Genomic DNA, 14,682 nt, shown 5'->3' with positions numbered 1-14,682 from the left:
CATTGGGACATCCGGAGAGCTATAAAAAAGAACAAGGAAATTCTCTATGCTCTAATATATATTACTAGAGGCCCAGTGCACGAATTCATGCATGGGTGGGGTCCCTCAGGCTGGCCAGTGATCAGGGCCGGCTGGCCAGGGGGAGGGCCCATAGGAGGTTGGCTGTGGAAGCACACTGACCCCACCAGGAGGCAGCTCCTGCATTAAGCGTCTGCACCCTGGCGGTCAGTGCATCCTCATAGCGACTGGTCCACCGGTCATGCAGCCGACAGGACATAATGGTCACTTAGGCTTTTATATATATAGATTCACTGAAAAAAACAGAGCATAGAACAATATAAATAGTATGTGATCTTTCATGTAGGAAGGAGAAGAAAGAACACACCAAAAAGACACACAACAAACTGATCAAAGTGGTTACTAATAAGGGCAGGACAAAGGAGAATAAGGTAGACAGAGACAGGATAGAGAATTCTCAATATAGGCTCTATATTGTTTTGGTTTTGAGCCACATAGATGCATTACCTATTCAAAAAGTAATAAAAATTATAATAATGCATATAAAGAAAAAATTGCAGCCTAGTCACTAAATGGAAATCAATATCAACACACACATAAAATTGTAGGAAAAACAAAAGATGAGAAAAGAATACACTCTTTATGATTTCAACTACATTCTGGAAAAGGTGAAACGATGGAGATAATAAAAAGATCAGTTGTAGTCAGGGTTGAGGGGCAGAAATGAATGTGTTGGGCACAGATGATTTTTAGGGCAGTGAAAATACTTTATATGATATTATGATAGATACACGTTATTATGTATTTGTCCAAACCCACAGAATGTACTACACCAAGAATGAACCCTTTGGGTGATTACAATGTGTCAGTGTAGGTTTGTCCGTAGTAAAAATGTACTACTCTGGTGGGGAATGTTCCTAATGGAGGAGTCTATACATGCGTGCGGGCAGGGAGTACATGGGAAAACTTTGTAGGTTCCTCTCAATTTTATTGTAAACCTAAAACTGCTCTAAAAATTAAAAAAAAAAAGTGACCCCTGGCCAGTGTAGCTCAGTGGATAAAGCATCAACCCACGCACTTGGGTCTTGGGTTCGATTCCCAGTCAAGAGCATGCACCTGGGTTGCAGGTTCCATACCTGGACCCTAGTCAGGCCCGTGCATGAGGCAACCAATTGATGTGTCTCTCACATGAATGTTTCTGTCTCCCTCTCGCTCTCCCTCTCTCCCTTCCACTTTCTCTAAAAATCAATGGGGGAAAAAAAACCACTCGGGTGAGGATTAAACAAAAAATTTTATATAAAAAAGTGAAAGATGAGAGGGAAAGAGAAAGAGAGCAAATATACAGAGGGCTACAGTAGATCAGAAAACTGGCCCTTCAGCCATCCATGTAATGCCAACTTCTGCAAGAGGTCAAGTTCCTTATCTGTCATGAAATACCCAGGATCTCTTGGTTCCCTCAACTAGTCAACTAATATCTTTGAAATTTCTCTTTCAATCTGAGCCTCTCTATCCTTCCACATACAATGTTGGAAAATATATTTTTTAGTGCCCTGAGAATAATAACCTGTTGAATAGAGAATCCCTCCTCCAACATACTCCCCCTTAATTCATTTGTATAACTTTGACAAAAATAGTAGAATACGGTAGACACTGGATGGAGCAACATTCCAAGGAGAGTAATCTTCCCTAATCAAGAACTTTCTTTCAGTATATATTACAAATAAATCATGTCTAGAAGAATAATTACACATAATTTTAGGCCACCTGTATACATTTGTCAGGGAAGCATAAATGTATTTGCATATCTCAGAGATGCAGATATGAGAAAATAAGCAGGACAAAGATTTGGATACACATTAGTCATATGTGATACTATGAGCTGAATTGTAAACCCCTCAAAATTCGTATGTTAAAGTCCTAAACCCCAGTACCTCAGAATGTGACTGTATTTGGAGATAGGGTCTTTAAAGAGGTATTTAAGTTTAAATGAGGTCATTAGAGTGGTCCCTAATCAAATATGACTGGTGTCCTTATAAGAGGACATTTGGACACATAAAAAGATACAGGAAGAAGATGGCCACTTACAAGTCAACAAGAGAGGCCGGGAATAGATCCTTCTTCAGGCCCCTTAGACGAAACCAACTCTGCTGAACCTTGATCTTGGGCTTCTCACCTCCAGAACTGTAAGAAAAATAAACTTTTATTGTTTAGGCCATTCAGTCTGTGGTACTTGGATATGTAAGCCCTAGCAAACCAATGCATGTGAAAAGGAATACTAGAACATAAGTTCCATGAGGGCAGGAACTTTTTACTTTTTTGTTCATTTCTGTATCTCAAGCACCCAGAACAATACCTGGCATATAGTAGGTGTTCAATAAATATTTGCTGAGTCAACTAATAAATAAAGCAAATTAATAAAATTCTTCCCATAGATAACTCTATTAAATACCAACAATGTTTCAGTAATGCTCTTTTGTTTTCATAACACCTGAGAACCTGGACTCCCAGTGTTCTGACCAAGTGCTGTGGTGTAATTCATCTGCTGCCACAGCCCAAATCTATAAAATCCTCTGGTGAAACTCTTGTTATGACTCAATTTCTGGAGTAACTTCCTTATGAGAAGAACTAAGAAGACAAAAAAGCTGCTGTAATACAATACATGTAAATTAGTTCACATAGAGAAACAGATTAAATTTATTAGTCCCATCCTGGGGAAAATACCACAAACAGATGTAACTTGCTGGTATTACTGTTCCCTCAAAAGTATCAGGTTAGCTGATTTCACTAAAGGTATTAAGAACAGCCTAGACTTACAATTTAAAGGAAAAAATAAATAAGGAGTTTCCTGTTGTTCTTATTAAAGCATTTCTTGTGTGGACACAGGAAAAAAGACTAATTAAATTTCCTTCTGACTTATTCAATTATGGATTCATGGTGCATGTCTGTTTTCAAATTGATTTCCATGTCTTAATGTCATCACTGTCACCATCAATCAATACTTAATTTGATACCCTGAATATGCTAGGATAATGACATTAAAATAAAACACAAAAGAAATATGGAATATATAAAGTACTCTGATTTTAACTTATATGCAAACAGCCTTTAAATAACAGCTAAAGAAAAAAATCACCATAATTATAATAGGTCTGTTAGAAGTTATAAGTAATTCTCTCTTCAAATTATTTGTAATTTTATATGTCTCTGTTTCTAAAGCATAAAGTTTTTGAAATTCATTCTAACTTCTAATCCAGGAGTCCTCAAACTACGGCCCGAGGGCCACATGCGGGTGTTTTTGCTGTTTTGTTTTTTTTTACTTCAAAATAAGATATGTGCAGTGTGCATAGGAATTTGTTCATAGTTTTTTTTTTAAACTATAGTCCGGCCCTCCAACGGTCTGAGGGACAGTGAACTGGCCCCCCGTTTAAAAAGTTTGAGGACCCCTGTGAAAAAAATTTAAGGTTAGAAATTCCCCCCAAGGGAGAGGATGATATGCTAACATTTATTTTTTAAAGTATGTTTAATAAAAACATTTATATAGAATATACATGAGAAAGCCAGAATCCACCAGTTTCATGGGCAAGTGGAATTCAGCATTTTGAAATCAAAATCTGGAAATTCTCATCCATTCTGAAAGTAATTTAAAAATCAAGTCAAAACTTGTTTTCAGTGTTGAGCCTGGAATCAGCTCCCAAATTGAGGCAATCTAAAACTAGAGCCAACAGGTGTTTACCAAAGTCTTTGCCCCAAAGGGAGATGCCTTTTCTAATTCTCCAGAAGTGATGCTTGCTTAGGGCTTGCTTAGAGACCTGAGCCAAGGCAGCAGGTAGGAATACAAACATGAAATTCATTTTGAAATATTTTCCTTTCCAGCAAAAATAAAAGTTAAACACTTTTTTCCCACAATATACAATTTGCAACCAAGCTCTCCTCTACTACATTTGCTCCTCTTTCTTGGAACCACAGCATAAACAGGAAGTTCATGCCTCTGGGGCTTTTCCATGGCAAATAGGAAAAAAACAATGAAGCTGTAGACTTTCTCAAGGAATGATTTAGAAAAGAAAGGCAATTAAATTACTACACGCTCCTCTTTATCTTATCTAGCAGGCTTATAAACCAAGTGATGATCCAAGCTGTACTCCACCCTCATGAATATAAAGCTATTTGCCCTTAAGTGACTGGAACTCACTTGGGGAGCTCTCCATTAGGCTTTTCTCACACAGTCAAGTCTGCACCCCAGAGCAATGATGATCAGCTGCTCTCAACACCTGTCACAGTTGTGTGTACTCCAGTTTCCCACGGACAGCCACAAGGCTCCAGAGCTAAAACCAGAGAGTCTACCATTTCATATTACCCAAGCACCACCAAGTGTTAGGTATTATACAGCCAAATACGGAAGGAAGGAAGGAAGGAAGGAAGGAAGGAAGGAAGGAAGGAAGGAAGGAAGGAAGGAAGGAAGGAAGGGAGGGAGGGAGGGAGGGAGGGAGGGAGGGAGGGAGGGAGGGAGGGAGGGAGCTCCTCACAAGGGAGATCTCTGAGTCGATGGAACAGCTGTGTACCTCGATTGCCGTGGTAATTATACAAGTCGATGCATGTGATAAAATGGTGTGTGTGTGTGGGGGGGGGGTTGATGACAAATATAGGATACCTTAATCAATAAAGTAATTAAAACAAAAAATAAAAATAAATAAATAAATAAAAATAAAATGGTGTAGAACTATACATACATATTATGCCACTGTCAATTTCCTGTAAACTATTTGATGTAACTATTGGGGGAAACCAGGTAGAGGATACACATAACCTCTCTGTACTCCCTTTGCAACGTCCCGCGAATCGGTATTTATTTCAAAATAAAGTGTTTTTAAAAGTGCACCTTGCGATGTACATCAACATGGTACTTGGAACCATCTGCATTGGGACAACTCGTGGAGAATAAAACACAGCCTGGCTTCCAAATGTGGTTTCAGCCACAACCCAACGGGTAGCCTGGGGTTGGGAATAACGTGCACCTGCTATTTCCGTCTGCCTGGGGTAGCCTTTCCGGCCCCCCGCCCCCGCCCCGCCCGTCCCCCTCCCCAAGGCTGGCACCTTCTCACCTGTCAGGTCCAGTCTCCATGCCACCTCCTTCCTAAGGCTCCCCTCGCCCCCTCACTAAAGGAGGTGCCATCTGCTATTCTCTAGGTACCTTGTTCCCTTCACCGCCTTCTTCGCCCCGGGTAACGGTTTGGTTAGTTCGTTAAACAAATTAACCGGTCTGTCCACAGACTATCAACTCCATGGGGACGGCACCCGGTCTGTGCCTTGCCCGCTGTCCCCAACACGGAGCACGCCGCCAGGCAGCCGGCAGGTGCTCTCCCAGGATGCTGTTTGAATTAACGCACCTCACTCGAGTTCACTTCCAGGCCTCGAGGGTGGTCGCGTCGGTTCCCTCCCCTCACAACATTGGTCCTACAGACCCGGGGTGGCCTCAGCGCCCTCACTTCGCCCCCCGGGTGCCCCTCCTCCACTCGGACCCACCCGTCCAGGGAAGGCGCCATTTTCTTCTCTCATTCGTCGGCCCAGAAGACTGCCTTTTTCTGATTCGCACCTTTTCCTCAGGCCATCCCGTCAGCCCCCTCCCCAATAGCTTCAGACCCGGGCTTGCAAGCTTTGTGATAGCCCCCCCCCCACTTCCGCCTTTCCGGAGATGCCCCTCGGCCGGACCACCGACCTGGAGAACGCCTAACCCCGCCGGCCACGCCCCTCAGCTCGGGGGCGCAGCGGGTCGCGCCCACCCACCATCTGCGCGGGAAGAGCGGTTGGGCGGAGCTGGGGGGGCGTGTCCTCCTCGGACTTGGCGTTGATTGGCCCGGCCGCGGGAGGGGCGGGGCTTCAGCTGGAGTCCCGTGCCCGGGGTGTGCACTGGGCATTCCTTGAGGCTCCGACTACGTCTTCGGCGATCGCGACGCTACAGCAGTGACTTCGCTCAGACAGCATGTCTGAGAAGCGGCTCGGAGAGGAAACCCAAGTCCGGAGGCTCCCTGACAGCTCCAAGGGTGAGCCCCGCGCCCCTGGCGAGGCCCGTGGGGTCGTCCGTCGCCCCCCCCCTCCCCCCGCCACCCCTTGCCTCCGGGACCTGCCCCAGCCCGGAGGTCCCAGGCCCGTCTCCGCTGCTTCGTGGCTGTGCGACCGCTGCTCAAAGCCGCGGTTTCTTCACTCGTACGCCGGGCATGATGAACCCGACTTCGCGGGCTGGGGGTCAGGGTTAGGGTTGTCAGGGTGCAGAGTGAACGACGCGTGCCCCGCACACTGTGGGCGCGCCGACCGCAGGGCGCGTTTCCAGGGCGCAAAGCCATTGCCGCCAGACTCGCGTTATCCGGCGGTTGCCAGATGCCAGGCCCGGCGCCAGAGCTTTCGGTTCGTTATCTCCGGCTACGCGCGCGGACGGGGAAATGCACCGGTGGCTCGGGGCCGGCGAGTGCTGGAGGCGGGCTCAACCTGCATTCCACGCCCGGGACCCCGCGTCTTCCCTGCCTCCCGACTCCCCTTTCCTCCCGCCCGTCCCCTCGGAGGCCACCTCCCACCTAGCCTTCGCCCCCCACCCCCAATGAGCCCCCTCCTCCAGAACTGCAGAGAATTCCTGCTCTTCCCCCCCCCCCCCCCCCGCCCCCACGCCCCAAAACCTTGGCCACTTTCTTGTAAGAAGCAAAACCGACCTGGGGGTTTCGCCCCCAGCTCCCCAAACATAGTGGGCCATATTTGCGGAAGGAAAAGGAGGAAGTCTCCTTTTGGCATTCTCCCCGGATCTCTCCCCAGCTTCACTTTCTGCCCCATCCTGCCCCCTCCACTCTACTTTGCCCCAGTGACCTCGCTCTAGGGGCTTTTGTCCCTCACAAGGAATTAATTCTAAGTTCCCTACCCTCATTCCCATCCTCTCAGGGCCTTCCTAAGTCTTGAAAGCAGAAACTGTGAGTGGCTCAATCTTGTTCTCCTGTGAAGGAACTAGTGCCCTTGGGAAAGCTGTCACCTTGACCCATTATCATCCAACTCCTTAGGGGGTTCATAACGAGAGCCCACAAACCTCTCAGGAGTACTGGTTCCCTCCCAGGGGCTCTTGGCGACCCCAAGGAATCACTTCTATGGATGGAATTTCAGACCGGATGACATCGGGAAAGAAATGTAGGGGACTGGGTGGGCTTTGCCAGCACCCCCACAAAGAACACTACTATAGTGAACTCATCTATACTGATTATTCGTAAAGCCAGCCTTGTCCGCCCATCCCCTATGAGCTGCATTTCCCTTGCTCAGGGATCCTTGTCTTTAGTTCCAGGAGTATCAGAAGAATTACAGAAACCTTTATCCCCCACTTTTCCCTAGTGAGCATTTTGTAGAGTTATCTTCCCAAATTAGGGGTGTAACCGATGGAAGGTGTGCAGGTCCTGTTCCCGGTTCCCTGACCTTTTGGTGGGAGACAGAAAGTTGGGTGAAACTGCGGTGGGAAATCTGTTGCTAGAAGTTCTTTGGGAATAAACATGATCTTTGTACTTAATGTCCCTTTAGTTGTTGCCATGGTCACAGACCAGTTTTCACGTCCATGTTCTTTTTCTTGGTTTTAGACTTTATTTTAGAAATCTTTTAAGAATCTAATGAAAACTATGCAGTCATTGTTTTATTTTCACTGGATTGTTTCAATACATCGGTGACAACTGTTGGTAATCGTGTTCTTACCAGTGCAATAATCATGCATGTTGATCCCCGTTTCGTCTACAAATGCTAAAAGAAAACAAAACCTCTTGTTTTGCAGTGAAAATGTTTTCAGTTAGTGGACTTTTTTTGTTAATGTAAACCCTAGAGATCTGACATTGGTAGGAATGCCATGACTAGAATTTATTACTAAATAGAATTTATTGAGTGCTTACCACAGTCTGAGTGCTTTCAAACATTATCTAATTGCAATTCTCTAACAATTCCACAAGGAAGACATCATTATCCAATATTTTACTGCAAGGAAACTGAGGCTCAGAATGGAAAAATGGCACACACCTGTGTGTGATTAGAGCTAGGTTTCAAACTTGGACTATCTGGTTTTCCAAACCATTTTTTCTATCCTAGAGTTACCTCCAAAATGCATATCCAAACTGAGGATCTTGTTCAGTATTTCACTGAAGGTGAGAGACAAAGAAATAAAGCAAGCCCAGAGGAACCTAGCTTCAATCTAGATCTCTTGAATAAGACAGTTCCAGAGGGGTGCTTCTGAGGGAAGTAGTAGAATATAAAAGCCCTAACTCTGTCCCTTTTATGCTTTTGCTAATAATTAGCAGTAGGACCGTGAATATGACCAAACCTTGGGAAGGACTCGTTTTTCTTAAAGCCAGTGCATTCATTTTGTAATGAAGTTGAATGCAAATGGATTGTAAAGAAATGATTATAATTAAGAGTCATGTCAACAGAACAAATCCCTTTGGGAGCATGCCTGAAAATAAGTAGAAGCTAGGGACTAATTGTTTATATCAGTTGGTACAGACATCAGATTGGGGGGGGGGGGGGGAACTTTGTAACTTCTTCAGTAATTAATCTAGTTAAAAAATACTTTTATGAAAAAAATAATGAATCTAGTTAAACCATCAATGGTTATAAGTTAACTCAAACAAAAGACTAAGTATACAAAAGCTGGCATTTATTTTTTTAATGATTAAATAGGTTCTAGGTACCACCTGATGGGTTATTCCCAAAGAACTTCTAGCAACAGATTTCCCACCGCAGTTTCACCCAACTTTCTGTCTCCCACCAAAAGGTCAGGGAACCGGGAACAGGACCTGCACACCTTCCATCGGTTACACCCCTAATTTGGGAAGATAACTCTACAAAATGCTCACTAGGGAAAAGTGGGGGATAAAGGTTTCTGTAATTCTTCTGATACTCCTGGAACTAAAGACAAGGATCGCTGAGCAAGGGAAATGCCGCTCATAGGGGATGGGCGGACAAGGCTGGCTTTACGAATAATCAGTATAGATGAGTTCACTATAGTAGTGTTCTTTGTGGGGGTGCTGGCAAAGCCCACCCAGTCCCCTACATTTCTTTCTCGATGTCATCCGGTCTGAAATTCCATCCATAGAAATGATTCCTTTGGGTCGCCAAGAGCCCCTGGGTGGGAGCCAGTACTCCTGAGAGGTTTGTGGGCTCTCTTTATGAACCCCCTAAGGATCTCAATACCATCTCTTACTACCTGGGTTACCTTGGGCAACTCCCATAGTCAATTCCTCAGATGTAATTGGGCATAAACTTACTGCAATATCTATCTCCCAAGGTTTTGAATATCAAATGAGAAAATTTATGTGAATGTCCTCTTGCAACTTTAAAATGTAAATTATTACGATATTTAATGGGGAGAAGAAAAAAAGTTAATGACTTTTCAGAAAGCCTAGTGATTATACAGGAAAATTTAAAAAGTTATATGAAGACAGTACAAGAAAGTTTAGAATTCTGACTTACCTACCCCAATGTGGTCTGAGTCCCCAAGGAAATAGTTAGTCTTGATATTTTCTCTATGGTGTGCAGGTCCCAGAAGGTAATTCGTTTAGTAAAAAGTTTATTCCTATGAACTATATCAATAATGGTCTTAAAATTGTGATAATAATAATGGCTACTATTTAGTGAATGCTTCCTAAGTGTCAAGCACTTTACATAGTTTCTCTTTTAATCTTCATTAACAACTGTATAAGTACTGTTCTCTTCCCTCATTTTACTAATGAGAAAATTTAGTGCTAGAATTGGAATCTGACACCAAATCTCCAAGCAAGCTCTTGGCTACTGCTAAGCTGTTGGGCCTCAGCTAAAGAATTAGGAGCCTTATGATCTAGTTTCTTAATGCTTCTATTTCCCATTTTTTTAAAAAAATTAAAATGATGGTAACCTCCAAATACTTTCATAAGAAAAATTTAGTTAGCGATACTTTTAAGATGTTCAAGTGAAAGAGCTGAAAAAGTTAAAAAAAAAAAAAAAGTAGGGGGGTTTTGTTTTGTTTTAATTTATTTTAGGCCTAATATATTTCAGGCTAAATTTAATTAATACCATTATGAAATTGTTTTTCTTTCACATTTTTCTGAATGTAACTGTTGCTATTTTTTTCAGACATGGGTCATATTCAGCCCTTTCTGAATTCTCTAACTTCATGGATGGGAAAGGTCTTATTTTATTTATTTTTTTTACATTTGTATTGATTTCAGAGAGGAAGGGAGAGGGAGAGAGAGATAGAAACACCAATGATGAGAGAGTCATTTGTTAGCTGCTTCCTGCATGCCTCACAACTGGGTTCGAGCCCACAACCTGGACATGTGCCCTGACCAGGAATCCAAATCTTATCTCCTAGATCATAGGTCAATGCTCCACCGCTGAGTCACACCAGCCAGGCAAAAAGGTCTTATTTTAAAAAGAGAAAAGGACACATTTGAGGAAAGCAATACGACAATGCTTTGGGATAGAGGATGATTCTGAACTGATTTCTTGGATCCTGTCTGCTGACATGTAGTTTCAGTTTCACTTATGTAATAGGCCGTCTTCCTCCCAAAGAAATGGCAGAATCACTCTACTCATTCAACAACTATTTATTTAACAATTATTTTTTTTAGTACCTGTTAGGCACTAGGTATCTTCCATATTAGCTTATTTATTCTTCACACTAACCCCTGAAGAGGTCCTCTTTTTTTTTAACCTTTTAAAAAATGTTTCAAGTACAGTTTGCATTCAACACTATTTTATGTTAATTTCAGATGTACAGCACAGCAGATGGACATTCATATAACTTCACAAAGTGTTCCCTCCAGTAATTCATGTGCCCACCTGGTACCATAGACAATAACCACAACATTATTACTATATTCTCTATGCTTTACTTTACATCCCCATGCCTACTTTGTAACGACCAATTAGTGCTACTTAATCCCCTCACCTTTTTTCTCTCTGCCCCCTAAACCCTTCCCATCTGGCATCTGTCCGTCTGCTCTCTGTATCTATAAGTCTGTTTCTATTTTGTTTGTCCTTTTATTTTGTTCTGTATATTCCACATATAAGTGAAATCATATGTTGTTTGTCTTTCTTAGTCTGGCTTATTTCACTTAGCATAATACTCTCTTGGACCACCCATGCTGTCACACATGGTAAGGTTTCATTCTTTTTTTTAAAATATATTTTATTGATTTTTTACAGAGAGGAAGGGAGAGGGATAGAGAGTTAGAAACATCGATGAGAGAGAAACATCGATCAGCTGCCTCCTGCACACCCCCTACTGGGGATGTGCCCGCAACCAAGGTACATGCCCTTGACCGGAATCGAACCTGGGACCTTTCAGTCCGCAGGCCGACGCTCTATCCACTGAGCCAAACCGGTTTCGGCAGGTTTCATTTTTTTTTATGGTGGAGTAATATTCCATTGTATATATGTACAGCAGCTTTTTATCCACTCATCCATTGATTGGCACTTGGGTTGCTTCCATATCTTAGCTATCCTATATAATAAAAGGGTAATAGACAAATTGACCCTAAGACGGAACAACAGGTCACTATGACACACACTGAACACCTGGGGGCAGAAGCTCAATGCAGGAGCTTCCCCCTGGTGGTCAGTGCGCTTCCACAGGGGGAGCACCGCTTAGCCAGAAGCCACCTATGGCTGGCCAGCACAGCAGTGGTGGTGGGAGCCTCTCCCGCCTCCAAGGCAGCACTAAGGATGTCCGACTAATGGCTTAGGCCTGTTCCCCATCCGACATTTGCCGAGGGCTCCCGGGCTGCCAGAGGGATGTCTGGGGAGCGGGTCTAAGCTAGCAGGTGGACATCCCGTGAGGGATCCCAGACTGCGAGAGGGCGCAGGCTGAGTGCACAAATTTTAGTGCACCAGGCCTCTAGTTGTAAATAATGCTGCAATGAACATGGCGTGCATATCTTCTTTCAAATTAGTGTTTTGGGTTTCTTTAGATATATACTCAGAAGTGGAATTGCTGGGTCATAAGGCAGTTTCATTTTTTAGTTTTTGAGGAACCTTCACACTGTTTTCCATAATGGTTGCCACAATCTGCATTCCTACCAACAGTGCACAAGGGTTCCCTTTTCTCCACATTCTCACCAGCACTTGTTATTTGTGTGAGGTGGTGTCTCATTGTGGTTTTAATTTGCATTTCTCTGATTATTAGTGATGTTGAGTATCTTCATATGTCTATTGGCCACCTGTATGTCCTGTTTGGAGAACTGTCTATTCAGGTCCTCTACCCACTTTTTAATTGGGTTGTTTATTATTTTGGTGTTGAGTTGTCTGAGTTCTTTAGACATTTTGGATATTAACCCCTTATCAGATGTACCATTGATGAATGTCTTCTCCCATTCAGTAGGTTGTCTTTTCATTTTGTTGATGGTTTCCCAGATGTCTGAGATTTTACTGCCTATGTTTTCTTTTCTAGGAGTTGTATGGTTTGAAGTCTTACATTTAAGTCTTTAATCCATTTTTAGTTTATTCTTGTAAGAAGGTGACCTACATTCATTTTTTTGCATGTATCTGTCCAATTTTCCTAAAACCATTTATTGAATAAATCGTCTTTACCCCATTGTATGTTCTTGTCTCCTTTTTCATAGATTAATTGACCATATAGATGTAGATTTATTTCTGGGCTCTCTTTGATTCTATGTGTCTGTTTTTATGCCAGTACCATACTGATTTAATTACTATGGCCTTGTAGTATAGTTTGACATTAGGTGACTTGATACCTCCAAATTTGTTCTTCTTTTTCAAGATTGCTGTCACTATTCGGGGTCTTTTGGGTTTCCACACAAATTTTTGTTTTGTTTGTTCTAGTTCTTTGAAAAAATGCCATTGATATTTTGATAGGAATTGCATTAAATCTATAGATTGCTTTGGTACTATGGACATTATAATGGTGTTCATTATTTCTATCCATGAGCACAGCATATACTTCTATTTATTAGTATCTTCTCTGATTTCTTTCTTCAATGTCTTATATTTTTCCGAATTTAGATCTTTTATCTGCTTTGTTAAATTTATTCCTAGGTATTTCTCTTTATTTTTCAGAAATTGTATATGGGATTGTTTTCTTAGTTTCTTTTTCTGATAGTTAATTATTGGTGTGTAAAAATGCACCTGATTTCTGAATATTTATTTTGTATCCTGCTACTTTACTGAATTCATTTATCAGTTCTAGTAGTTTTTTGTTACAATCTTTAGGGTTCTTTATGTATAGTATTATGTCATCTGAAATATGACAGTTTTACCTGAGGTACTCTTTAAACAAATTTTTTTAATTGATTTCAGAGAGAGGAAGGTAGAGGGAGAAAGAGATAGAAACAACAATGATGAGAGAGAATTATGTACTGTTGTCTTTGACTACTTTTGTACTACTGGGCAAAGTATTCAGTAATTGCAACAGACTTATGGCCTACCACGCCTAAAACGTTTATTTTCCCACCCCTTACAGGAGAAGTTTGCCAAATCCTGACATATAATTTCTGATGAGGAATAGTAACAGTCAAAAAGAACATATATCCTAATGTATATGCTTTTAAGAAAAATTCAAAAAGTATTTCATTTTGACCTACTGGTGCTGTTAGAACCAGATAGCATGTATTTTTTAGACTAAACTCCTAGCCATCCTCTCTTTCCCCACCCAAACTATTCTTAGCAATTTACAACATCAAGTGTTTCACCTTTGTTCCAGGAAAGGGGAAGGAAACGGTTGTCCTTTACAGGTTGCTACTTAGGTATTTCTTTGGCTTATCCGTTCCTTGCTGTGTGTGTAATCATGCATATGAATCTGTGTCAGACTTTCAGATATTGTGTAAGACATGTTTCTGGCCTTCCCCTGAAGAGGAAATCCAGTATCTTTTAAGTTTTAGAATAAAGTGGCATTACTAAATGGAAAGTATTTTTCCATGTGATTGCCAGTACACAGTGCCAAGTTCAGTAGACTTTAACATAAATCAGCTGACATGGGATCATTAATACTATACAGTGCTCTGAAATTATGCCTGTTAACATATTGAAAAGAATATTTTACTACTTTTCCGGAAGCTAACCAAACAAAAATTACTGTACAACTTTTTTCACTCGTTTCATGTTTTTTGTTTGTTTTCTTTAGTCTCTTCCAAGAAAGTCTTTTGCTTTATTACTTTGGGATTCCTGGGAGGAATACTTTATACATATTTACAGATTTTTGTAAACATTAGAAATAATGTATATAAGAAACAAGAGCTTGTGGCTGACGTGATAGGCATTCAATAAATGGTTTTTATTAGTAGTAATAAAAGATACCTCCAAAATAAGAGAAATTTAAGAATTATGCAATTTCATCTCTTTAGCAAAATTAGTATATATAATAAGGATTATGAAAATTTTGCTAAAAGTATATTAAATGCAGCAGAGTTTGTAATTGAGAAAACTGGACACAACTGAAATGTTCATCATATAAATATTCCATGAAACAATGGGATATAAATATATATTTAGATGTGAACATGTTGCTGTTTAGCCCATAAGTGGTAGGTGACTAAGGTTCATTTATGGCCTGGTGGAGTTTAAACCTTACCTCTCTGAGGAATGTGATTTGTGGAGTTTTTGAGCTATGACCAAGTGAAGAATTCTGAGGCTTGAAAATAGGATAGTTTTATTTTAAAGGCACTAGAA

The 14,682-nt window shown here is 41.6% G+C and overlaps 1 protein-coding gene and 1 long non-coding RNA gene across 2 annotated transcripts in view; one reads left to right on the top strand and one right to left on the bottom strand.

Annotated features, from left to right (window-relative positions):
• The window catches only part of LOC307110606, a 28,742-nt gene extending 23,107 nt beyond the window's left edge, over positions 1-5,635 (bottom strand). Inside the window, exons 1-2 of the long non-coding RNA XR_013814455.1 lie at positions 5,539-5,635; positions 2,104-2,199 (exon numbers count right to left, since the gene is read on the bottom strand). This is a non-coding gene — a long non-coding RNA (uncharacterized lncRNA). The remainder of the gene's footprint in view (positions 1-2,103; positions 2,200-5,538) is intronic.
• A 262-nt stretch (positions 5,636-5,897) lies between these two features.
• STOM (stomatin) overlaps positions 5,898-14,682 on the top strand; it is a 28,077-nt gene continuing 19,292 nt past the window's right edge. The window contains exon 1 of the mRNA XM_079791044.1: positions 5,898-6,056. Coding sequence (XP_079647170.1) covers positions 5,996-6,056 — 61 coding nt within the window. The 5' untranslated portion in view covers positions 5,898-5,995. The remainder of the gene's footprint in view (positions 6,057-14,682) is intronic.

Source organism: Cnephaeus nilssonii (assembly GCF_951640355.1).
Source record: "Cnephaeus nilssonii genome assembly, chromosome: 14".
Classification (NCBI taxonomy): domain Eukaryota; kingdom Metazoa; phylum Chordata; class Mammalia; order Chiroptera; family Vespertilionidae; genus Cnephaeus; species Cnephaeus nilssonii.
This window is presented reverse-complemented; position numbering and strand designations above follow the sequence as displayed.